We start from the raw sequence: 25,643 nt of genomic DNA, 5'->3' as shown, positions 1-25,643 counted from the left end.
CATTCCTTTTAAAATCCCTTTTCTTCCCGTTTGCTTCATATTTCTTTGCCCTTAACTTCTCTCCTCTTTTGTGACCTAGTTGTCTTTCTATCTAGACTGCCCGCCTTTGCAATATCTGAGCACTTTCTTGTGCGACGATGGAAGCAGGGCTATCCCAGTATCCAATGCGGTCATGAAAGCCTTCTATCGAAACTTGAGTTTCAATGGAGAATTTGTAATTTCAGGTGTGGGGGAAGCAAGTGGGAGGGCCAGAGTAGTTATCACAGTCCACACAGTCCTGAGATGTGACCTCAAGCACATCAAATGTGTGAGGACTGAAGGGCAGTTCAAACACGTATTAGGGAAGAGATCCAGAGAAACATTCTTCCTATGATCGGCACGACCCCAAAAAAAAAAAGATGCAAGCAGACAGCATTTGGTCAAATGCTGGTGAGGAACATACTGATCCAAAATGGTTGACAAGTTGACCCAAGAGCAGCCACTGTGCTCCAGAAAATAGTATGCGATGTGGAAGTTCCACAGTGTGATTAGCTGGTATGTACGTGGTTTACCTTGCTTGGATATTGTCCCATTTTCAGGTACTCTGGTATCAATCAATTCAAGTAATACATTACAGCTTCCTGATTGATCCTGCTAACCTCGCAGTGGTCAAGGTAATCCACTATAAGGTTGGGGACAGACCTAACGTGTATCTCATTGTACAACCAATGCATTGACGGGTCAGCGGGGACCCAGACCTCCGTTCTGACTCAGCTTGTTCTGCGCTCTGCCCGCATTCCATGATTCAGCATTATTTTCGTTCCGCAGGATGTACGACTACCACAGGGTCCCCCAGCCAAGCCGGGCAGTACCAGCTGTCAAGCGCCAGCGCGTCATGGTCTCCGTTCCCCGGAGAAGCAAGGGCACCTTCCCCGTCAAGAGTGGACCAAGGTCAAGTTCCGCCCCGACCCCATCGGCTGGGACAAAATGTAAGGGGAATCTGTTTGAATTCTTCCCGTGTAATGGCTGTGAAGAGAATTTGCCTTTTCTAGGCCAGGGACCAAACTGTGAGGCCAGGATTCATTATCGGAGAATATCCAATAAAAATTAAAATATACCGTGACAGGCAGCTGGGAGAGTGAGGGGGTGGGAGAATGTAAATAGAGAACAGCGACATCAGCAACTAGGGAATTGCTAGGAGGGAGAGGACAAGGATGCAGGAGAATAAGAGGGAGAAGTAAATTCAACACCAATTGCTCGCTCCTGTTCTCAAACCTGACAAACTAGGGCCTGCAACGACTTCCACTCGTGGGTGTGGAAGGGCTGATTAGTTGCTGATGACTGGATGATTGACCAAGTCCTGATGGTTGGCTCACTAGCTCCAAGCAGTTGTTCACTAGCTCTTGGTGGAACTCCTGGTGCTAAGTTGATGGACATCCGCTAACTGACCAGTTCCCACTGGGATTCTTCACAGTGAGTTAACTGGCTCCTACAACTGGTTAACTAGTGCCTGCAATTGATGCACTCACTCCTGGTGACCAGTTCACTAGCTCCTGGTAACTGATTGACTAGTTCTGGTGACTAGCTGACTCATTCCTGGCGACCTGTTAACTAGCCCTGGTGACTGGTTCACTAGCTCCTGGCAGCTGGTTGACCCATTTCAGTGACTAGATGTCTCACTCCTGGTGACTGGTTCACTAGCACTTGGTAACTGAATGACTAGTTCTGGTGACTAGATGATCCACAGCTGGTGACGAGTTAAATAGCCCTGGTAACTGGTTCACTAGCTCCTCACAGCTGGTTGACTAGTTCTGGTGACTAGATGACTCACTCCTGTTGACTGGCGAATTAGCCCCTTGACCAGTTAACTAACTCCTGGTAGCTTGTTGACTAGCCCCAGTGACTGGTAGTTTGTGAACCAACTGTCCACAATTAATTTCCCTGGAATCTCCAGGAATTAAAGATTAATCTCTTTGACATTATGCAAGCAACGATGGAGAAAAATCAGAGGGGTAATTAATTTTAACTGAATGTATTTGTTTATTATTTCAAGAAGATTATATCAGATCGAATAGGAAGCTAAGTTCAATGGGTAGCATTGTTAATCAAGGATAATATTGGCACACCAGTTAGTGAAGAGTGTGACTCAGGTGATTAGGACAGAGAATGGGTTTGAGGAAATGTAGGGGGAAAGAAATCACTAGAAGGGTCGGCACAACATCAAGGGCCGAAGGGCTTGTATTGCGCTGTAATGTTCTATGTTCTATCTACAGCCTTCCCTTAATAGTACCCACATTGTGGGGTAAAGTAACCATGAAGCAATACTAGATGCTTGCAATAAAGGGACTGCAATAATCGTGGGTCACTTTAATCTCCACATGAACTGAAGATCAATCAGATTGACTGAAAGAGGAATTTGTAGAATATTTCCATGAGAGGATCTTAGAGCAACACATTCTGGAACCAGCCAGAGAGCAGTTTATATTCGAATTGTGTAATGAGACAGGCTTAAAGAATGATCTCAGAAGAGTTAAGGAACCCCTATATAGCAGCTACAACAATATGACTGGATTTTGCATCCAATTCGAAAGGGAGCAGATTGGGTTGAAGACGAGATTTTAAATTAGGGAGCAAGTGGGCATGAAGACTGAAGTCATAGAGTCAGACAGCATGGAAACATGCCCTTCGGTCCAACCAGTCCATGCTGACCATAACCCCAAACGGATCTAGTCCCACCTGCCTGCTCTGACATGTACTTATCCAAATAGCTTTTAAACGTTGTTACTGTACCCACATCCATCACTTCCTCAGGAGGTTCATTCCACACATGAACCATCCTCCATGTAAACAATTTCCCCCTCATACCTTTTTTAAACCTCTTCCCTCTCACCTTAAAAATGTGCTCCCTAGTCTTGAAACCCAAGCCCCCTTCTCGGGAAAGGAAGATAGCCATGATATGGTGGTGCCAGCTTTGGACTGGGTCAGAAGTCATGTGATTTCGAATAAACCTGCTGGACTATAACCTCATGTCATGTGACTTCTGACCTAGGGAAAAGAAACCTACCATTAACACTATCTATTCCCCCTCATTATTTTACAAACTTCTATCAGGTCACCTCTCAACCTCTTACACGCCAGTGAAAAAAGTCCCAGCCTATCCAACCTCTCCGTATAACTCAAACTTCCCAAACCTGGCAACATCCTGGTAAATCTCTTCGGATTCCTCTCCAGCTTAATAACATCCTTTCTGTAACTGGGCAACAAAAACTGGACGCAGTACTCCAGAAGAGGCCTCACTAATCTCCTGTATAACCTCCACATAGCATCACATGAAATGATAGGGCTATTAGGCTAGGGGAGGCATCAATAGCAAAACAGTGACTGACATACAAGGCCATAATTTGGAATACTTAGTAACGGTACATTCCTACAATAAAGAAGATTGTTAGTGGATGACCTTTGGTTAACTGACAAAGTTAAGGAAAGCGTTACATTTAACAAAAAAGCATAGCTACGGAAACATGAATAGAATGTCAGATGATTGAGCAGAGTACAAAGAATAACCAAGGATGACCAAAATGAAATTATGAGAGAAAGCTAGCTAGAAAAATAAGAATGGATAGCAAGAGTTCCTGCAGGTATTTAAAAAAGGAGAAGGGAAAGTCGAGTGAGTGTTGGTCTGCGAGAAGTGAGAATGGGGGAGTTTATAATAGATAATAAGGTCATGGTGACTGAAATCAACAAATATTTTGTCCCTGAGGATACAGAAAAATTACAATAATGGCTGTAAATTAGGTGGTGGAAGGAAGGGAGAAATCTAACAAAACTACAATAATCAGGGAAGTGTTACTAAACAAACTGATGGAGTTGTAGGCTGGCAAGCTGACAAGTTCCGATAGACCTCACCCTTGAGTCTTAATAGAACTTGATAATGAGATAGTGAATGCATTGGTGTTAATTTGCCAAGCTGCTGGATTCAAGAAAGGTCCCAACAGAATGGGAAGTGGTAAATATAACTCATGTTTTGAAGAAGGGAGGGAGGCAGAGAATAGGAAACTCTTAAGCCAGTTAGCTTGACATCTGCACAACATTGGAATCGGCCATCTAAGAGTCATAGCTGGGCAGTTTGAAAAGCTCAAGGTAATCAAGTAGAGTCTACATGCTTTTGTGAAAGGGAAATCATATTTAAACAGTTCATTGGAGTTATTTAAAGAATAACATGCACAGCGTATAAAGGGGAGCCAGTCGGCATGCTGTATTTGAATATCCAGGCTGTATCTGACATGGTGCCACAAAACATTATTATATTGTTTCATAATTCATTATGCAGTTACATATTAGCATGGATAGATGATCAGTCAGCTGGCAGGAAATAAGAGCATAAATGGATCTTTTTCTAATTGGCACAATGTGAGAAATCGAGTCCCAGAGGCCTCAGATTTCTTGTAATTTTAATCAATGAATTCGATAAGGGCATCGAAGCCACAGGAGTTAACTTTTGCAGATGACGCAAAGGTAAGAAAATATGTTGTGAGGAGGACATGAGATTGCCAATTGTTATAGATAGGTTGAGTGATTGGATAATAATCTGGCACATGGAGTATGATGTGAGAAACATGAAGTTGTTCACTTCAGTTGGAAGAATACAGAGTACGGGCAGTGGAGTAGGAGTCCTCAACCAGAGATTGGCTGCTCCACATGTTTCTTATGGATTTGCCTTCCCATGTTTCTTGTTCTTCTTACCTCTATCCTTGAGCTTTGACAGAAGCCAGCAGGGACTCCAGGCCTCAGGGTGAACGCCCGGCCTCAGTGTGAACCCCCGGCCTCAGTGTGAACACCCAGCCTCAGTGTGAACTCCAGGCCTCAGTGTGAACACCCAGCCTCAGTGTGAACTCCAGGCCTCAGTGTGAATCCCTGGTCTCAGTGTGAACTCCCGGCCTCAGTATGAACTCCCAATCTTAGTGTGAATTCCTGGCCACAGTGTGAATTCCTTCCTCAGTGTGAACTCCAGGCCTCAGTATGAACTCCCGATCTCAGTGTGAACCCCCGGCCTCAGTGTGAACTCCAGGCCTCAGTGTGAATCCCTGGTCTCAGTGTGAACCCCCGGCCTCAGTATCAACTCCCAATCTTAGTGTGAATTCCTGGCCTCAGTGTGAATTCCTTCCTCAGTGTGAACTCCAGGCCTCAGTGTGAACACCCAGCGTCAGTGTGAACACCCGGCCTCAGTGTGAACTCCCTGTCTCAGTGTGAACACCCGGTCTCAGTGTGAACCCCTGGCCTCAGTGTGAACCCCTGGCCTCAGTGTGAACCCCCCCGTCTCAGTGTGAACCCCCGGCCTCAGTGTGAACCCCCGGCCTCAATGTGAAATCCCGGTCTCAGTGTGAACTCCCGGCCTCAGTGTGAACCCCAGGCTTCAGTATCAACACCCAGCCTCAGTGTCAACCCCCGGTCTCAGTGTGAACTCCAGGCCTCAGTGTGAAGTCCAGGCCTCAGTGTGAACCCCCGGTCTCAGTGTGAACACCCGGTCTCAGTGTGAACTCCAGGCCTCAGTGTGAACTCCCGACCTCAGTGTGAATCCCTGGTCTCAGTGATAACCCCAGGCCTCAGTAATAACTCCCAATCTTAGTGTGAATTCCTGGCCTCAGTGTGAACCCTAAGCCTCAGTGTGAACGCCCAGTCTCAGTGTGAACTCAATGCCTCAGTGTCAAACCCGGTCACAGTGCGAACTCCCGGCCTCAGTGTGAACACCCGGTCTCAGTGTGAACCCCAGGCCTCAGTGTGAACCCCAGGCCTCAGTGTGAACCCCCGGTCTCAGTATGAACCCCAGGCCTCAGTGTGAACACCCGGTCTCAGTGTGAACTCCAGTCCTCAGTGTGAACTCCCGGCCTCAGTGTGAACCCTAAGCCTCAGTGTGAACTCCTGGTCTCAGTGTGAACTCCCGGCATCAGTGTGAACCCCCGGTCTCAGTGTGACCTCCCAGCCTCAGTGTGAACTCCAGGCCTCAGTGTCAATCCGGTCTCAGTGCGAACTCCAAGCCTTAGTGTGAACCCCCGGTTTCAGTGTGAATTCCCGGCCTCAGTGTGAACTCCCGGTCTTAGTGTGAACCCTGGGCCTCAGTGTGAACTCCTGGTCTCAGTGTGAATTCCCGGTCTCAGTGTGAATTCCCGGCCTCAGTGTGAACTCCCGGTCTCGGTGTGAACTCCAGGTTTCAGTGTGAACTCCCGGTCTCAGTGTGAACTCCCGGTCTCAGTGTGAACTCCCAGCCTCAGTGTGAAGTCCCGGTCTCAGTGTGAACACCCGGCCTCAACGTGGACTCCCGGCATTAGTGTGAACCCCCCGGACTCAGTGTGAACTACACATCTCAGTGTGAACTCCATGCATCAGTGTGAACCCCAGGCCTCAGTGTGAACCCCCGGTCTCAGTATGAACCCCAGGCCTCAGTGTGAACACCCGGTCTCAGTGTGAACTCCAGTCCTCAGTGTGAACTCCCGGCCTCAGTGTGAACCCTAAGCCTCAGTGTGAACTCCTGGTCTCAGTGTGAACTCCCGGCATCAGTGTGAACCCCCGGTCTCAGTGTGACCTCCCAGCCTCAGTGTGAACTCCAGGCCTCAGTGTCAATCCGGTCTCAGTGCGAACTCCAAGCCTTAGTGTGAACCCCGGTTTCAGTGTGAATTCCCGGCCTCAGTGTGAACTCCCGGTCTTAGTGTGAACCCTGGGCCTCAGTGTGAACTCCTGGTCTCAGTGTGAATTCCCGGTCTCAGTGTGAATTCCCGGCCTCAGTGTGAACTCCCGGTCTCGGTGTGAACTCCAGGTTTCAGTGTGAACTCCCGGTCTCAGTGTGAACTCCCGGTCTCAGTGTGAACTCCCAGCCTCAGTGTGAAGTCCCGGTCTCAGTGTGAACACCCGGCCTCAACGTGGACTCCCGGCATTAGTGTGAACCCCCCGGACTCAGTGTGAACTACACATCTCAGTGTGAACTCCATGCATCAGTGTGAACCCCCGGTCTCATTGTGAACTCCCGGTCTCTGTGTGAACTCCAGGTCTCAGTGTGAACTCCAGGTCTCAGTGTGAACTCCCGGTTTCAGTGTGAACCCCCGGTCTCATTGTAAATTCCTGGTCTCAGTGTGAACTCCCGGTATCAGTGTGAACCCCTGGTCTCAGTGTGAACCCCCAGTCTCAGTATGAACTCCCAGTCTCAGTGTGAACTCCAGGCCTTAGTGTGAACTCCCTGTCTCAGTGTGAACACCCGGCCTCAGTGTGAACTCCCGGTCTCAGTGTGAACTCCAGGCCTTAGTGTGAACTCCCTGTCTCAGTGTGAACACCCGGCCTCAGTGTGAACTCCCGGTCTCAGTGTGAACTCCAGGCCTTAGTGTGAACTCCCTGTCTCAGTGTGAACACCCGGCCTCAGTGTGAACCCCCGGTCTTGTTGTGAACTCCAGGACTCAGTGTGAACCCCCGGTCTCAGTATGAACTACAGGCCACAGTGTGAACCCCCGGCCTTAGTGTGAACCCCCGGCCTTAGTGTGAACGCCCGGCCTCAGTGTGAACACCCAGCGTCAGTGAGAACTCCAGGCCTCAGTGTGAACTCCCAATCTTAGTGTGAATTTCCGGCCACAGTGTGAATTCCTTCCTCAGTGTTAATTCTAGGCCTCAATGTGAACACCCGGTCTCAGTGTGAACTCCCGGTCTCAGTGTGAACTCCAGGCCTCAGTGTGAATCCCCGGTCTCAGTATGAACTACAGGCCACAGTGTGAACCCCCGGCCTTAGTGAGAACCCCCGGCCTTAGTGTGAACGCCCGGCCTCAGTGTGAACACCCAGCGTCAGTGAGAACTCCCAGTATCAGTGTGAACCCCTGGTATCAGTGTGAACTCCAGGCCTTAGTGTGAACTCCCTGTCTCAGTGTGAACTCCAGGCCTCAGTGTGAACTCCTATTCTCAGTGTGAACTCCCGGTCTCAGTGTGAATTCCCGGCATCAGTGTGAACTCCAGATATCAGTGTGAACTCCCGGCCTCAGTGTGACCTCCAGGCCTCAGTGTCAAACCGGTCTCAGTGCGAACTCCAGGCCTCAGTGTGAACCCCCGGTTTCAGTGTGGATTCCCAGCCTCAGTGTGAACTCCCGGTCTCAGTGTGAACTCCCGGTCTCAGTGTGAGCTCCAGGCGTCAGTGTGAACGCCCAGTCTCAGTGAGAACTCAATGCCTCGGTGTCAAACCCGGTCACAGTGTGAACTCTCGGCCTCAGTGTGAACACCCGGTCTCAGTGTGAACCCCAGGCCTCAGTGTGAACCCCCGGTCTCAGTGTGAACTCCAGGCCTTCGTATGAACCCCCGGCCTCAGTGTGAACTCCCGGCCTCAGTGTGATCCCTAGGCCTCAGTGTGATCTCCTGGTTTCAGTGTGAACTCCCGGTCTCAGTGTGAACTCCAGGCCTCAGTGTGAACTCCCGGCCTCAGTGTGAATCCCTGGTCTCAGTGTGAACCCCGGGTCTCAGTGTGATCTCCTGGTCTCAGTGTGAACTCCCGGCCTCAGTGTGACCCCCGGTCTCAGTGTGAACTCCAGGCCTCAGTGTGAACTCCCGGCCTCAGTGTGAATTCCAGGTCTCAGTGTGAACTCCCGGCCTCAGTTTGAACTCCCAGTTTCAGTGTGAACTCCCGGTCTCATTGTGAACTCCCGGTCTCATTGTGAACTCCCGGTCTCAGTGTGAACACCCGGTTTCAGTGTGAATTCCCGGCCTCAGTGTGAACTCCCAGTCTCTTTGTGAACTCCAGGCCTCAGTATGAACTCCCGGCCTCAGTGTGAACTCCAGGCCTCAGTGTGAACTCCAGGCCTCAGTGTGAACCCCGGCCTCAGTGTGAACTCCCGGTCTCAGTGTGAACTCCAGGATGCAGTGTGAACCCCGGCCTCAGTGTGAACCCCCGGTCTCAGTGTGAACTCCAGGCCTCAGTGTGAACCCCGGCCTCAGTGTGAACTCCCGGTCTCAGTGTGAACTCCAGGACGCAGTGTGAACCCCGGCCTCAGTGTGAACCCCCGGTCTCAGTGTGAACTCCCGGCCTCAGTGTGAATCCCCGGTCTCAGTGTGAACTCCAGGACGCAGTGTGAACCCCGGCCTCAGTGTGAAACCCCGGTCTCAGTGTGAACTCCAGGCCTCAGTGTGAACCCCGGCCTCAGTGTGAACTCCCGGTCTCAGTGTGAACTCCAGGACGCAGTGTGAACCCCGGCCTCAGTGTGAACCCCCGGTCTCAGTGTGAACTCCCGGCCTCAGTGTGAATCCCTGGTCTCAGTGATAACCCCAGGCCTCAGTAATAACTCCCAATCTCAGTGGGAATTCCTGGCCTCAGTGTGAATTCCTTCCTCAGTGTGAACTCCAGGCCTCAGTGTGAACACCCAGTCTCAGTGTGAACTCCCGGTCTCATTGTGAACTCCAGGCCTCAGTGTGAACTCCCGGCCTCAGTGTGAACCCCCGGCCTCTAACTCCCAATCTCAGTGTGAATTCCTGGCCACAGTGTGAATTCCTTCCTCAGTGTGAACTGCAGGCCTCAGTGTGAACACCCAGCCTCAGTGTGAACTCCCGGTCACAGTGTGAACTCCCGGTCTCAGTGTGAACCCCCGGTCTCAGTGTGAACCCCAGGCCTCAGTGTGAACCCCCGGTCTCAGTGTGAACTCCTGTTCTCAGTGTGAACTCCCGGTCTCAGTGTGAACTCCTGTTCTCAGTGTGAACTCCCGGTCTCAGTGTGAACTCCAGGCCTTAGTGTGAACCCCGGGCCTCAGTGTGAACTCCAGGCCTTAGTGTGAACCCCGGGCCTCAGTGTGAACCACCAGCCTCAGTGTGAACCCCTGGCCGCAGTGTGAACCCCCGGCCTCAGTGTGAATTCCCGGCCTCATTATGAACGCCTGGTCTCGGTGTGAACTCCAGGCCTCAGTGTGAACTCCAGTCCTGAGTGTGAACTCCTGTTCTCAGTGTGAACTCCCGGTCTCAGTGTGAACTCCAGGCCTTAGTGTGAACCCCGGGCCTCAGTGTGAAATCCCAGCCTCAGTGTGATCCCTAGGCCTCAGTGTGATCTCCTGGTTTCAGTGTGAACTCCCAGTCTCAGTGTGAACTCCCGGCCTCAGTGTGAATACCCGGTCTCAGTGTGACCTCCCAGCCTCAGTGTGAACTCCTGTTCTCAGTGTGAACTCCTGGTTTCAGTGTGAACTCCCGGTCTCAGTGTGAACTCCAGGTCTCAGTGTGGACTCCTGGTCTCAGTGTGGACTCCTGGTCTCAGTGTGAACTCCAGGCCTCAGTGTGAACTCCAGTCCTGAGTGTGAACTCCTGTTCTCAGTGTGAACTCCCGGTCTCAGTGTGAACTCCAGGCCTTAGTGTGAACCCCGGGCCTCAGTGTGAAATCCCAGCCTCAGTGTGATCCCTAGGCCTCAGTGTGATCTCCTGGTTTCAGTGTGAACTCCCAGTCTCAGTGTGAACTCCCGGCCTCAGTGTGAATACCCGGTCTCAGTGTGACCTCCCAGCCTCAGTGTGAACTCCTGTTCTCAGTGTGAACTCCTGGTTTCAGTGTGAACTCCCGGTCTCAGTGTGAACTCCCGGTCTCAGTGTGAACTCCAGGCCTCAGTGTGAACCCCTGGCCGCAGTGTGAACCCCAGCCACAGTGTGAACCCCCGGTCTCAGTGTGAAATCCAGGCCTCAGTGGGAACCCCGGCCTCGGTGTGAACTCCCGGTCTCAGTGTGAACTCCAGGCCTCAGTGTGAACCACCAGCCTCAGTGTGAACCCCTGGCCGCAGTGTGAACCCCCGGCCTCAGTGTGAATTCCCGGCCTCAGTGTGAATCCCTGGCCTCAGTGTGAACCCCCGGTCTCAGTGTGAACTCCCGGTCTCAGTGTGAACTCCAGGCCTTAGTGTGAACTCCCGATCTCAGTGTGAACTCCAGGCCCTAGTGTGAACTCTCGGCCTCAGTGTGATCCCTAAGCCTCAGTGTGATCTCCTGGTTTCAGTGTGAACTCCCGGTCACAGTGTGAACTCCAGGCCTCAGTGTGAACTCCCGGCCTCAGTGTGAATCCCTGGTCTCAGTGTGAACTCCCGGCCTCATTATGAACTCCTGGTCTCGGTGTGAATTCCAGGTCTCAGTGTGAACTCCTGATCTCAGTGTGAACCCCCGGCCGCAGTGTGAACCCCCGGCCTCAGTGTGAACTCCCGGCCTCAGTGTGAATTCCCGGCCTCATTATGAACTCCTGGTCTCGGTGTGAACTCCTGATCTCAGTGTGAACAACCTGGCCTCAGTGTGAAATCCCGGTCTCAGTTTGAACACCCGGTTTCAGTGTGAACTCCCGGTCTCATTGTGAACTCCAGGTCTCAGTGTGAACTCCCGGCCTCAGTGTGAATTCCTGTTCTCAGTGTGAACACCCAGCCTCAGTGTGAACCCCCGGTCTCAGTGTGAACTCCCGGCCTCAGTGTGAACTCCCGGCCTCAGTGTGAAATCCTGTTCTCAGTGTGAACACCCAGCCTGGGTTTGAAGCCCAGGTCTCAGTGTGAAATCCCGGCCTCAGTGTGAACTCCTGTTCTCAGTGTGTACTCCAGGCCTCAGTGTGAACACCTGGCCACAGTGTGAACCCCGGCCTCAGTGTGAACTTCCGGTCTCAGTGTGAACTCCAGGCCTCAGTGTGAACACCTGGCCACAGTGTGAACCCCGGCCTCAGTGTGAACTTCCGGTCTCAGTGTGAACTCCAGGCCGCAGTGTGAACCCCGGCCTCAGTGTGACCCCCGGTCTCAGTGTGAACTCCAGGCCTCAGTGTGAACCCCCGGCCTCAGTGTGAATCCCTGGCCTCAGTGTGAATCCCTGGTCTCAGTGTGAACACCCGGTCTCAGTGTGAATCCCCGGTCTCAGTGTGAACTCCCGGCCTCAGTAATAACTCCCAATCTCAGTGTGAATTCCTGGCCACAGTGTGAATTCCTTCCTCAGTGTGAACTGCAGGCCTCAGTGTGAACACCCAGCCTCAGTGTGAACACCCGGCCTCAGTGTGAACTCCCGGTCTCAGTGTGAGCTCCAGGCGTCAGTGTGAACGCCCGGTCTCAGTGAGAACTCAATGCCTTAGTGTCAAACCCGGTCACAGTGTGAACTCCCGGCCTCAGTGTGAACTCCCGGTCTCAGTGTGAACTCCCGGCCTCAGTGTGAACTCCCGGTCTCAGTGTGAACTCCCGGCCTCAGTGTGAACTCCCGGTCTCAGTGTGAACTCCCGGTCTCAGTGTGAACTCTAGGCCTTAGTGTGAACCCCGGGCCTCAGTGTGAACTCCAGGCTTTAGTGTGAACCCCGGGCCTCAGTGTGAACCACCAGCCTCAGTGTGAACCCCTGGCCACAGTGTGAACCCCCGGCCGCAGTGTGAACCCCCGGCCTCAGTGTGAACTCCCGGCCTCAGTGTGATCCCTAGGCCTCAGTGTGATCTCCTGGTTTCAGTGTGAACTCCCGGTCTCAGTGTGAACTCCAGGCCTCAGTGTGAACCCCCGGCCTCAGTGTGAACCCCCGGCCTCAGTGTGAATTCCCGGCCTCATTATGAACTCCTGGTCTCGGTGTGAACTCCTGATCTCAGTGTGAACAACCTGGCCTCAGTGTGAACTCCCGGTCTCAGTTTGAACTCCTGGTTTCAGTGTGAACTCCCGGTCTCATTGTGAACTCCAGGCCTCAGTGTGAACTCCAGTTCTCAGTGTGAACTCCCGGTCTCAGTGTGAACTCCTGGTCTCAGTGTGAACCCCCGGTCTCAGTGTAAACTCCAGGCCTTAGTGTGAACTCCCGGCCTCAGTGTGAACTCCAGGCCTCAGTGTGAACTCCAGTTCTCAGTGTGAACTCCCGGTCTCAGTGTGAACTCCTGGTCTCAGTGTGAACTCCAGTTCTCAGTGTGAACTCCCGGTCTCAGTGTGAACTCCTGGTCTCAGTGTGAACCCCCGGTCTCAGTGTGAACTCCAGACCTCAGTGTGAACTCCAGGCCTCAGTGTGAACCGCGGCCTCAGTGTGAATCCCTGGTCTCAGTGTGAACCCCCGGCCTCAGTAATAACTCCCAATCTCAGTGTGAATTCCTGGCCACAGTGTGAATTCCAGGCCTCAGTGTGAATCCCTGGCCTCAGTGTGAACCCCCGGTCTCAGTGTGAACTCCCAGTCTCAGTGTGAGCTCCAGGCCTCAGTGTGAACGCCCGGTCTCAGTGTGACCTCAATGCATCAGTGTCAAACCCGGTCTCAGTGCGAACTCCAGGCCTCAGTGTTAACCCCCGGTCTCAGTGTGAATTCCCAGCCTCAGTGTGAACTCCAGGCCTTAGTGTGAACTCCAGGCCTCAGTGTGAACCCCTGGCCTCGGTGTGAACTCCTGGCCTCAGTATGAACCCCCAGTCTCAGTGTGAACCCCCAGTCTCAGTGTGAACTCCAGGCCTTAGTGTGAACTCCAGGCCTTAGTGTGAACTCCCGATCTCAGTGTGAACTCCAGGCCTTAGTGTGAACTCCCTGTCTCAGTGTGAACACCCAGCCTCAGTGTGAACCCCCGGTCTCATTGTGAACTCCAGGTCTCAGTGTGAACTCCTGGCCTCAGTGTGAACCCCCGGTCTCAGTGTGAACCCCCAGTCTCAGTGTGAACTCCCGGTCTCAGTGTGAACTCCAGGCCTTAGTGTGAACTCCCTGTCTCAGCGTGAACTCCAGGCGTTAGTGTGTACTCCCTGTCTCAGTGTGAACACCCAGCCTCAGTGTGAACCCCCGGTCTCAGTGTGAACTCCCGGCCTCAGTGTGAAATCCTCTTCTCAGTGTGAACACCCAGCCTCTGTTTGAAGCCCAGGTCTCAGTGTGAACTCCCGGCCTCAGTGTGAACACCCGGTCTCAGTGTGAACCCCAGGCCTCAGTGTGAACCCCCGGTCTCAGTGTGAACTCCAGGCCTTAGTGTGAACCCCGGGCCTCAGTGAGAACCACCAGCCTCAGTGTGAATGCCTGGCCGCAGTGTGAACCTCCGGCCTCAGTGTGAACTCCAGTTGTCAGTGTGAACTCCCGGCCTCAGTGTGAACTCCTGGTCTCAGTGTGAACCCCTGGCCGCAGTGTGAACCTCCGGCCTCAGTGTGAACCCCTGGCCTCAGTGTGATCCCTAGGCCTCAGTGTGATCTCCTGGTTTCAGTGTGAACTCCCAGTCTCAGTGTGAACTCCAGGCCTCAGTATGAACTCCCGGCCTCAGTGTGAATACCTGGTCTCAGTGTGACCTCCCAGACTCAGTGTGAACTCCTGTTCTCAGTGTGAACTCCCGGTCTCAGTGTGAATTCCCGGCATCAGTGTGAACTTCCGGTCTCAGTGTGAACTCCAGTTCTCAGTGTGAACTCCCGGTCTCAGTGTGAACTCCCTGTCTCAGTGTGAATTCCCGGCATCAGTGTGAACCCCCGGTCTCAGTGTGAACTCCAGACCTCAGTGTGAATCCCTGGTCTCAGTGTGAATCCCTGGTCTCAGTGTGAACCCCCGGCCTCAGTAATAACTCCCAATCTCAGTGTGAATTCCTGGCCACAGTGTGAATTCCTTCCTCAGTGTGAACTGCAGGCCTCAGTGTGAACTCCTGGTCTCAGTGTGAACACCCGGCATCAGTGTGAACCCTAGGCCTCAGTGTGAACTCCCAGTCTCAGTGTGAACTCCCGGTCTCAGTGTGAATTCCTTCCACAGTGTGAACTCCCGGCATCAGTGTGAACCCTAGGTCTCAGTGTGAACTCCCAGTCTCAGTGTGAACTCCCGGTCTCAGTGTGAACTCCCGGTCTCAGTGTGAATTCCTTCCACAGTGTGAACTCCCGGCCTCAGTGTGAATTCCTGGTCTCAGTGTGAACTCCCGGCATCAGTGTGAACCCTAGGCCTCAGTGTGAACTCCTGGTCTCAGTGTGAACTCCCGGTCACAGTGTGAACTCCCGGCCTCAGTGAGAACCCTAGGCCTCAGTGTGAACTCCTGGTCTCAGTGTGAACTCCCGGTCACAGTGTGAACTCCCGGCCTCAGTGAGAACCCTAGGCCTCAGTGTGAACTCCCGGTCTCAGTGTGAATTCCCAGCCTCACTGTGAACTCCCGGTCTCGGTGTGAACTTCAGGTCTCAGTGTGAACTCCAGAATTCCCAGCCTCACTGTGAACTCCCGGTCTCGGTGTGAACTTCAGGTCTCAGTGTGAACTCCAGGTCTCGTTGTGAACTCCTGGACTCAGGTTCAACTCCTGGTCTCAGTGTGAACTCTCGGTTTCAGTGTGAACCTCCGGTCTCATTGTGAATTCCCGGTCTCAGTGTGAACTCCAGGTCTCAGTGTGGACTCCTGGTCTCAGTGTGAACTCCAGGACTCAGTATGAACTCCCGGTCTCCGTGGGAACCCCCCAGTCTCAGTGTGAACTGCAGGCCTCAGTGTAGAACTCCAGGTCTCAGTGTGAACTCCCAGCCTCAGTGTGAACTCCCGGTCTCAGTGTAAACTCCCATTATCAGTGTGAACACCAGGCCTCAGTGTGAACGCCCGGTCTCAGTATGAACTCAATGCCTCAGTGTCAACCCGGTCTCAGTGTGAATTCCCAGCCTCAGTGTGAACTCCCGGTTGCAGTGTGAACCCCTGGCCTCAGTGTGAACCCCCGGGCTCAGCGTGAACCCTCGGGCTCAGTATGAACTCCTGGCCTCAGTATGAACCCCCGGTCTCAGTGTGAATCCCCAGTCTCAGTGTGAACTCCAGACCTCAGTGTGAACCCCCGGTCTCAGTGTGAACCCCATTCCCAGTGTGAACTCAATGCCTCAGTATCAAACCCGGTCTCAATGTGAACTCCAGGCCTCAGTGTCAACTCCCGGTCTCAGTGTGAACACCCGGTTTCAGTGTGAACTCCACGCCTCAGTGTGAACTCCAGGTCTCAGTGTGAAGTCCCGTTCTCACTGTGAACCCCTGGCCTCAGTGTGAACCCCCGGTCTCAGTGTGAACTCCCGGTCTCAGTGTGAACCCCCGGTCTCAGTGTGAACTCCCGGTCTCAGTGTGAACTCCCGGTCTCAGTGTGAACCCCAGGCCTCAGTGTGAACTCCAGGCCTCAGTGTGAACCCCCAGTCTCAGTGTGAACACCTGGCCTCAGTGTGAACACCCGGTCTCAGTGTGAACTCCAGTCCTCAGTGTGAACCCCGGCCTCAGTGTGAACCCCAGCCTCAGTGTGAACTCCTGGTCTCAGTGTGAACACCCGGCCTCAGTATGAACACCCAGTCTCAGTGTGAACTCCCAGTCTCAGTGTGAACTCCAGGCCCTAGTGTGAACTCCCTGTGTCAGTGTGAACTCCCAGTCTCAGTGTGAACTCCAGTCCTCAGTATGAACCCCCGGTCTCGTTGTGAACTCCAGGCCTCAGTGTGAACCCCTGGCCTCAGTGTGAACCCCTGGTCTCAGTGTGAACTCCCGGTCTCAGTGTGAACTCCAGGCCTCAGTGTGAAATCCTGTTCTCAGTGTGAACACACAGCCTCACTCTGAAGCCCAGGTCTCAGTGTGAACTCCCGGCCTCAGTGTGACCTCCCAGCCTCAGTGTGAACTCCCAGCCTCAGTGTGAACTCCTGTTCTCAGTGTGAACTCCCGGCCTCAGTGTGAACTCCTGTTCTCAGTGTGAACTCCCGGTCTCAGTGTGAATTCCCGGTCTCACTGTGAACCCCCGGTCTCAGTGTGAACTCCTGGCCTCAGTGTGACCTCCCAGCCTCAGTGTGAACTCCTGTTCTCAGTGTGAACTTGAGACCTCAGTGTGAACTCCTGGCCTCAGTGTCAAACCGGTCTCGGTGTGAAATCCAATCCTCAGTGTGAACTCCCGGTCTCGGTGTGAACTCCCGGTCTCTGTATGAAACCCTGGCCTCAGTGTGAACTCCTGGCCTCAGTGTGAACCCCCGGTCTCAGTGTGAACCCCGAGTCTCAGTGTGAACCCCCGATCTCAGTGTGAACTCCAGGTCTCAGTGTGAACCCCGGCCTCAGTATGAACTCCTGGCCTCAGTGTGAACTCCTGGCCTCAGTGTGAACTCCTGGTCTCAGTGTGAACACCCGGCCTCAGTGTGAACTCCTGGCCTCAGTGTGAACTCCCGGTCTCAGTGTGAACTCCTGTTCTCAGTGTGAACCCCCGGTCTCAGTGTGAACTCCAGGCCTCAGTGTGAACTCCAGGCCTCAGTGTGAACGTCCCGGTCTCAGTGTGAATCCCTGGTCTCAGTGATAACCCCAGGCCTCAGTAATAACTCCCAATCTCAGTGTGAATTCCTGCCCACAGTGTGAACTGCAGGCCTCAGTGTGAACACCCAGCCTCAGTGTGAACTCTCAGTCTCAGTGTGAACTCCTGTTCTCAGTGTGAACTCCCGGTCTCAGTGTGAATTCCCGGTCTCACTGTGAACCCCCGGTCTCAGTGTGAACTCCTGGCCTCAGTGTGACCTCCCAGCCTCAGTGTGAACTCCTGTTCTCAGTGTGAACTTGAGACCTCAGTGTGAACTCCTGGCCTCAGTGTCAAACCGGTCTCAGTGTGAAATCCAATCCTCAGTGTGAACTCCCGGTCTCGGTGTGAACTCCCGGTCTCTGTATGAAACCCTGGCCTCAGTGTGAACTCCTGGCCTCAGTGTGAACCCCCGGTCTCAGTGTGAACCCCGAGTCTCAGTGTGAACCCCCGGTCTCAGTGTGAACTCCAGGTCTCAGTGTGAACCCCGGCCTCAGTATGAACTCCTGGCCTCAGTGTGAACTCCTGGCCTCAGTGTGAACTCCTGGTCTCAGTGTGAACACCCGGCCTCAGTGTGAACTCCTGGCCTCAGTGTGAACTCCCGGTCTCAGTGTGAACTCCTGTTCTCAGTGTGAACCCCCGGTCTCAGTGTGAACTCCAGGCCTCAGTGTGAACTCCAGGCCTCAGTGTGAACGTCCCGGTCTCAGTGTGAATCCCTGGTCTCAGTGATAACCCCAGGCCTCAGTAATAACTCCCAATCTCAGTGTGAATTCCTGGCCACAGTGTGAACTGCAGGCCTCAGTGTGAACACCCAGCCTCAGTGTGAACTCTCAGTCTCAGTGTGAACTCCTGGTCACAGTGTGAATTCCCGACAACAGTGTGAAACCCCGGTCACAGTGTGAACTCCAGTTCTCAGTGTGAACTCCCGGTCTCAGTGTGAACTCCTGGTCTCAGTGTGAACCTCCAGTCTCAGTGTGAACTTCTGGTCTCGTTGTGAACTCCAGGCCTCAGTGTGAACGTCCCGGTCTCAGTGTGAATCCCTGGTCTCAGTGATAACCCCAGGCCTCAGTAATAACTCCCAATCTCAGTGTGAATTCCTGGCCACAGTGTGAACTGCAGGCCTCAGTGTGAACACCCAGCCTCAGTGTGAACTCTCAGTCTCAGTGTGAACTCCTGGTCACAGTGTGAATTCCCGACATCAGTGTGAAACCCCGGTCACAGTGTGAACTCCAGTTCTCAGTGTGAACTCCCGGTCTCAGTGTGAACTCCTGGTCTCAGTGTGAACCTCCAGTCTCAGTGTGAACTTCTGGTCTCGTTGTGAACTCCAGGCCTCAGTGTGAACTCCTGACCTCAGTGTGAACTCCTGGTCTCAGTGTGAACCCCCAGTCTCAGTATGAACTCCCGGTCTCAGTGTGAACTCCAGTCCTCAGTGTGAACTCCCGGTCTCGGTGTGAACCCGGCCTCAGTACAAACCCCGGCCTCAGTGTGAATTCCAGGTCTCAGTGTGAACTCCTGGTCTCAGTGTGGACTCCCGGTCTCAGTGTGAACCCCTGGCCTCAGTGTGAACTCCTGTTCTCAGTGAGAACTCCCAGTCTCAGTGTGAACTCCAGGTCTCAGTGTGGACTCCTGGTCTCAGTGTGAACTCCAGGCCTCAGTATGAACCCCCGGTCTCGTTGTGAACTCCAGGCCTCAGTGTGAACTCCTGGCCTCAGTGTGAACTCCTGGTCTCAGTGTGAACTCCCGGTCTCAGTGTGAACTCCAGTCCTCAGTGTGAACTCCCGGTCTCAGTGTGAACTCCAGTCCTCAGTGTGAACTCCCGGTCTCAGTGTGAACTCCAGTCCTCAGTGTGAACTCCCGGTCTCGGTGTGAACTCCCGGTCTCAGTGTGAACTCCAGTCCTCAGTGTGAACTCCCGGTCTCAGTGTGAACCCGGCCTCAGTAAAAACCCCGGCCTCATTATGAACTCCCGGTCTCGGTGTGATTTTCAGGTCTCAGTGTGAACTCCTGGTCTCAGTGTGGACTCCCGGTCTCAGTACGAACCCCTGGCCTCAGTGTGAACTCCTGTTCTCAGTGAGAACTCCCAGTCTCAGTGTGAACTCCAGGTCTCAGTGTGGACTCCTGGTCTCAGTGTGAACTCCAGGCCTCAGTATGAACTCCCGGTCTCAGTGTGAACTCCAGTCCTGAGTGTGAACTCCCGGTCTCAGTGTGAACTCCAGGCCTCAGTGTGAAATCCCGGTCTTAGTGTGAACTGCAGGCCTCAGTGTAGAACTCCAGGTCTCAGTGTGAACTCCCAGCCTCAGTGTGAACTCCCGGCCACAGTGTGAAACCCCGGTCTCAGTGTGAACTCCAGGTCTCAGTGTGAACGTCCCGGTCTCAGTGTGAACTCCCGGTCTCAGTGTGAGCTCCAGGCCTCAGTGTGAACGCCCAATCTCAGTGTGAACTCAATGCCTCAGTGTCAAACCCGGTCTCAGTGCGAACTCCAGGCCTCAGTGTGAACCCCCAGTCTAAGTGTGAATTCCCAGCCTCAGTGTGAACTCCCAGCCGCAGTGTGAACTCCCGGTCGCAGTGTGAACTCCCTGTGTCAGTGTGAACCCCTGGCCTCAGTGTGAACCCCCGGTCTCAGTGTGAACCCCCGGTCTCAGTGTGAACTCCCGGTCTCAGTGTGAACTCCCGGTCTCAGTGTGAACTCCAGGCCTTAGTGTGAACTCCCTGTCTCAGTGTGAACTCCAGACCTTAGTGTGAACTCCCTGTCTCAGTGTGAACTCCAGGCCTCAGTGTGGACCCCCGGTCTCAGTGTGAACACCCGGTCTCAGTGTGACCTCCCGGTCTCAGTGTGAACTCCAGTCCTCAGTGTGAACCCCCGGTCTCAGTCTGAACACCCGGCCTCAGTGTGAACCCCCGGTCTCAATGTGAACACCCGGCCTCAGTGTGAACTCCCGGTCTCAGTGTGAACTCCAGGACTCAGTGTGAACTCCCTGTCTCAGTATGAACCCCCGGCCTCAGTGAGAACTCCCGGCCTCAGAGTGAACCCCAGGTCTCAGTGTGAACCCCCTGGTCTCAGTGTGAACTCCCGGTCTCAGTGTGAACTCCAGTCCTCACTGTGAACACCTGGCCTCAGTGTGAACACCCGGTCTCAGTGTGAACTCCTGGTCTCAGTGTGAACTCCCGGTCTCAGTATGAACTCCAGTCCTCAGTTTGAAAACCCGGTCTCAGTGTGAACCCCACGTCTCACTGTGAACTCCCGGCATCAGTGTGAACTCCAGGCCTCAGTGAGAACTCCCGGCCTCTGTTTCTACTCCCAGTCTCAGTGTATACTCTCGGTCTCGGTGTAAACCCGGCCTCAGTGTGAACCCCGGCCTCAGTGTGAACTCCTGGTCTCAGTGTGAACCCCGGCCTAAGTGTGAACCCCCGGCCTCAGTGTGAACTCCTGGTCTCAGTGTGAACCCCCGGTCTCAGTGTGAACCCCCGGTCTCAGTGTGAACTCCAAGCCTCAGTGTGAACTCCAGGCCTCAGTGTGAACCCCTGGTCCCAGTGTGAACCCCTGGCCTCAATTTGATCCTCCGGCCTCAGCGTGAATTCCCGGTCTCAGTGCGAACCCCAGGTCTCAGTGTGAACTCCCGGTCTCAGTGTGAATTCCCAGTCTCAGTGTGAACCCCAGGTTTCAGTGTGAACCCCCAGCCTCAGTGTGAACCCCAGGCCTTAGTGTAAACCCCAGGTCTCAGTGTGAACGCCCAGTCTCAGTGTGAACTCAATGCGTCAGTGTCAAACCTGGACTCAGTGTGAACCCCAGGCCTCAGTGTGAACTCCCTGTCTCAGTGTGAACACCTGGCCTCAGTGTGAACACCCGGCCTTAGCGTGAACTCCAAGCCTCAGTGTGAACTTCGGCCTCATGTGAACCTCTGGCCTCAGCATGAACCCCCGCCCTCAGCATGAACCCCCGCCCTCAGTGTGAACTCCCGGCCTCAGTGTAAACTCAATGCCTCAGTGTGTGCTCCAGGCCTCAGTGTAAACTCCCGGTCTCAGTGTGAACTCAATGCCTCAGTGTCAAACCCGGTCTCAGTTTGAACTCCAGGCCTCAGTGTGAACCTCCAGTCTCAGTGTGAACTCCAGTTCTCAGTGTGAACTCCTGGTCTCAGTGTGAACCTCCAGTCTCAGTGTGAACTCCAGTTCTCAGTGTGAACTCCTGGTCTCAGTGTGAACCCCTGGTCTCAGTGTGAACCCCTGGTCTCAGTGTGAACCCCCGGTCTCAGTGTGAACTCATCCTCAGTGTGAACTCACGGTCTCAGTGTGAACACCCTGTTTCAGTGTGAATCCCTGGTTTCAGTGTGAACTCCTGGTGTCTATGTGATCTCCAGGCCTCCGCGTGATTTCCCGGTCTCAGTGTGAACTCCCGGCCTCAGTGTCTTGCCCCCAGTCAATGTGTGAACTCCCGGACTCAGTGTGGACTTGCAGACTCAACACAGACTCCCGGTCTCACCGCAGACTCCTGGTCTCAGCATGGACTCCCTGCCTCAGTGCAAACGCCTGGTGGCAGCATGCACTCCTGGTCTCATCTCAAACACCAGACCTGAGAGTGAACCCCCAGCCTCAGCATGCACTCCCGCTTTCATCTCGGACTCGAGGCCTCAGTGTGAACTCCCAGCCTCAGAGTGAACTCCTGGTCTCATCTCAGACACCAGGCCTCAGCACGGATTCCCAGTTTCAGCTCAGACTCCAGGCCTCAGCGTGGACTACCAGCTTCAGCACAGACTCCAGGCCTCAGTTTGGACTTGTGGACTCAGCACTGACTCCCAGTCTCAACATGGACCCCAGACCTCAACACGGACACCAGGCCTCAGTGCGGCATTCCGGCCTCAGCGCGGACACCAAAACTCAGTTTGGACTTGCGGACTCAGCACTGACTCCCGGTCTCAACATGGACCCCAGACTTCAGTGCGAACATCAGGCCTCAGTGCGGACTCCCAGCCTCAGCGTGAACTCCCGGCCTCAGCATGCACTCCTGGTCTCTGCTCAGACCAGGCCTCAGCGTAGACTGCAGGCCTCAGCACGGACTTCAGGCCTCAGCACGGTCTCCAGGCCTCAGCACGGTCTCCAGGCCTCAGCATAGGCCCAAGACCTCAGCATGGACTCCTTGCCTGAGCGTGGACACCAGGCCTCAGTGTGCACTCCAGGTCACAGCAAGGACTCAAGGCCTCAGCATGGACTCTAGGCCTGAGTCCCTCAAGGTGATTCTGGAGTGGACTCCACAGTCTGGAGGCTAGGTGCCAGCGTGGATTGGGTTGGAAGGACTGTTATTCTGAACTTCATATTTCTTTTATTTTTCTAATTTATTCTTATAATGTTGTATTTTTGTACTAAAGATAGCGGAAGGTCTATAATTCTGGACGGTTTATTTTTCTAACTTTCTCCTAAGAATTTGCACTTAAGAAGCTGTACTTTTGTATTCAAGATGGCACTGTAAAGTTTTCACGATACTGAAGTGAGTACATGGGACAATGAAGTTAATTTTAATCAAATTTAGTGGAGATTGATTGCAGAGGGATCCAGGCATTCTATAGCATGAGTCACGAAACATTAGTATGCAGCTACAGCACATAATGGGAAAAACTAATGGAATGAAATCCTCTATTTCAAAAGGAATTGCATATAAAAGTAAGAATGTTATGTTTCACTTCTGCAGCGCATTGTTGAGAGCTCAACTCAAATACTGTGTGCAGTTTTGGTCTCCTTATTTAGGAAAAGCGTAAATGTGCCAGAGTGGTTCAGCAAAAGGCTTACAGGATTGATACCCAGAATGAGTGGGTTCCCTTATGAGAAAATATTGGACAGACTGGGCTTGTTTCTGCTGGAGTTTAGAGGACTAAGGAGTGATTTGATTGAAGTTTATAAGATCCTGACTGGTTTCGACGAAGTGGATGTGGAAAGGAGGTTTCCTTTTGTGGGTGAGTCCAGAACTCGGGGGCCCTGTTCCAAAGGTATGGTGCTCCCTTTTAGATTCATAGAATCCCTACAGTGTGGAAGCAGGCTATTCGGCCCGTCGAGACCTTCCAAAGGGCATCCCACCTAGACCTAGTCCCCTACCTTATCCCTGTAACCCTGCATTTCCCATGGCTAATCCAGCTAGCCTGCACATTCCTGGGCAATTTAGCACGGCCAATCCACCCTGACCGGCACATCTTTGGACTGTGGGAGGAAACCGGAGCACCCAGAGGAATGTTATTTTTCTCTCGGAGGATCGTGCGTTGGAACTGTCAGCCTGGGAAGGCTGTGGAGTTGGGATTATTGAAAATTTTGGAGGTGGTGGTTGATGGATTATTGTTAGACAAGGGAATCAGAGGTTATCAGGGATAGACGAGAATGTGGAATTTGGAACACAGACATTAGCCATAGTCTTATTGAATGGCAGAGAAGGTTGAGGAGTCAAGTGACCTAGTTCATACTTATAAAGAATGGGGTTAGTTTAGGAAAGGTGTACAGCTCCTTGAGAGACTGAAAAACAGATGACCAGAATGTGCTGGGGATGGGGATTGTGGCTTCAGGGTTCGATTGGAAAAAACTGGGGATTTTCTCCTTGAAACAGAGGGAGGCGAGGTAAACTCGATGGAGGCGTACAAGAACACTGTGGGAGCAGAAATCTGAATTAAAACATAAAATGCTGGAGAAATTCAGCAGGTCTGGCAGCAACTGTGAACAGAGAAACAAAAAGAGTTAAGGTTTTGAGTCCAGTGTGATGACTCAGCGGGATTGCAAAGAGCTGGAAAATTGTTGGATATTTGTCGTTGATTGAGGAGGAGGAGGAGAAATAAGTGGAACAGAGGGTGAGGGTGCCCAGAAAAAAAGACAGAGGGGGTGCTAATGGTGGTAAAAGAGATACAAAATCGGTGTAAAAAGGTCTCAGCAGAATGGACCATTCTTTTTCCCTTTTCATACTGAACATTAACACCAATTTTATACCTTTATCACTCCTTTACTACTGTTAGCACTCCCTTTGTCTTTTACTCTGGGCGCCCTCGCCATCTGTTCCACTCCCTCCTTCTCCATCTTTATCAACAGCATAAAAATGACCATTTTACTGCTCTGTTCAGCTCTGGAGAAGAATGAGGATGGGTATATGAATAGGAAGGGTTTGGAGGGATATGGGCCGGGTGCTAGCAGGTGGGACTAGATTGGGGTTGGGATATCAGGTCGGCGTGGACGGGTTGGACCGAAGGGTCTGTTTCCATGCTGTACATCCCTATGATTTTATGACTGTAATCATACCAGACTGAAAACATTAACTCAGTCTCTCTGTCTCCGCAGGGACTTGTCAGACCTGCTGAGTTTTTTTGAGCAATTGCTGTTTTCACTTCCACACGGTTATGACTGGTTGAAATGAAACGGACAAGGTAAATTTGTTGTCCAAAAGCTAATGAATGAGACTACCCTGATTTCTGGTCTTCGACACAAAGTGCAGTCTTGGAGGCTACGATGAGGAAGAAGTTTTATTTCTAAGCAGTGAGTGGCAGGATCTCGGCGGTAGAACCAGAAACAATAAATGGCTTCCATTGTCTTAAAAGTCATTTATTGTCACTTGTATCTTTTACATTAAAAAACAGTAAAAAGTGTTTAAGTTGCCATACCACAGCATTATATTAATAACAGAAGGCATAGACAAGAGAAAAGAAAACATTCAGACAAAGTCCATCTCAGTCGAAGGATATAGGGGTAAGCCATTCAGGACTGAGATGAGGAAGAGTTTCTTCACCCAGAGAGTTGGAATTCTGGCCCCACCAGCTTCCTATGGGAGAGATCATTAGGATAAACTCAAGAGGGAATTGGACATGGTCCTTGAGCCTAAAGGGATCAACGGGTATAGGGAGAGAGTGGGAATGGGATACTGAGGTTGTGTGGTCAGCCACGATCATGTTGAATGGTGTTGCGGGCTTGAAGGGCCGAATGGCTTACTCCTGCACCTTGTTTCTATGTGGTAAAAACAATAACTGCAGATGCTGGAAACCAAATACTGGATTAGTGGTGCTGGAAGAGCACATCAGTTCAGGCAGCATCCAGCGAGCAGCGAAATCGACATTTCGGTCAAAAACCCTTCATCAGGAATAAAGGCAGTGAGCCTGAAGCGTGGAGAGATAAGCTCGAGGAGGGTGGGGGTGGGGAGAAAGTAGCATAGAGTACAATGGGTGAGTGGGGGAGGGGATGAAGGTGATAGGTCAGGGAGGCGGGTGGAGTGGATAGGTGGAAAAGAAAATAGGTAGGTAGGACAAGTCATGGGGACAGTGCTGAGATGGAAGTTTGGAACTAGGGTGAGGTGGGGGAAGGGGAAATGAGGAAACTGTTGAAGTCCACATTGATGCCCTGGGGCTGAAGTGTTCCGAGGCAGAAGATGAGGCGTTCTTCCTCCAGGCGTCTGGTGGGGAGGGAGTGGCGGTGAAGGAGGCCCAGGACCTCCATGTCCTCGGCAGAGTGGGAGGGGGAGTTGAAATGTTGGGCCACGGGGCGGTGTGGTTGATTG

The 25,643-nt window shown here is 52.7% G+C and overlaps 1 protein-coding gene across 5 annotated transcripts in view; it reads left to right on the top strand.

The window, feature by feature from the left end:
- Nucleotides 1–25,643, top strand: part of LOC140453171 (RNA-binding Raly-like protein) — a 1,408,367-nt gene that overhangs the window by 1,337,098 nt on the left and 45,626 nt on the right. For all 5 annotated transcript variants that reach the window (XM_072547650.1, XM_072547651.1, XM_072547653.1 and 2 more), the window contains one exon: nt 808–968. In XM_072547650.1, coding sequence (XP_072403751.1) covers nt 808–968 — 161 coding nt within the window. The remainder of the gene's footprint in view (nt 1–807; nt 969–25,643) is intronic.

Source organism: Chiloscyllium punctatum, chromosome 26 (assembly GCF_047496795.1).
Source record: "Chiloscyllium punctatum isolate Juve2018m chromosome 26, sChiPun1.3, whole genome shotgun sequence".
NCBI lineage: Eukaryota > Metazoa > Chordata > Chondrichthyes > Orectolobiformes > Hemiscylliidae > Chiloscyllium > Chiloscyllium punctatum.
This window is presented reverse-complemented; position numbering and strand designations above follow the sequence as displayed.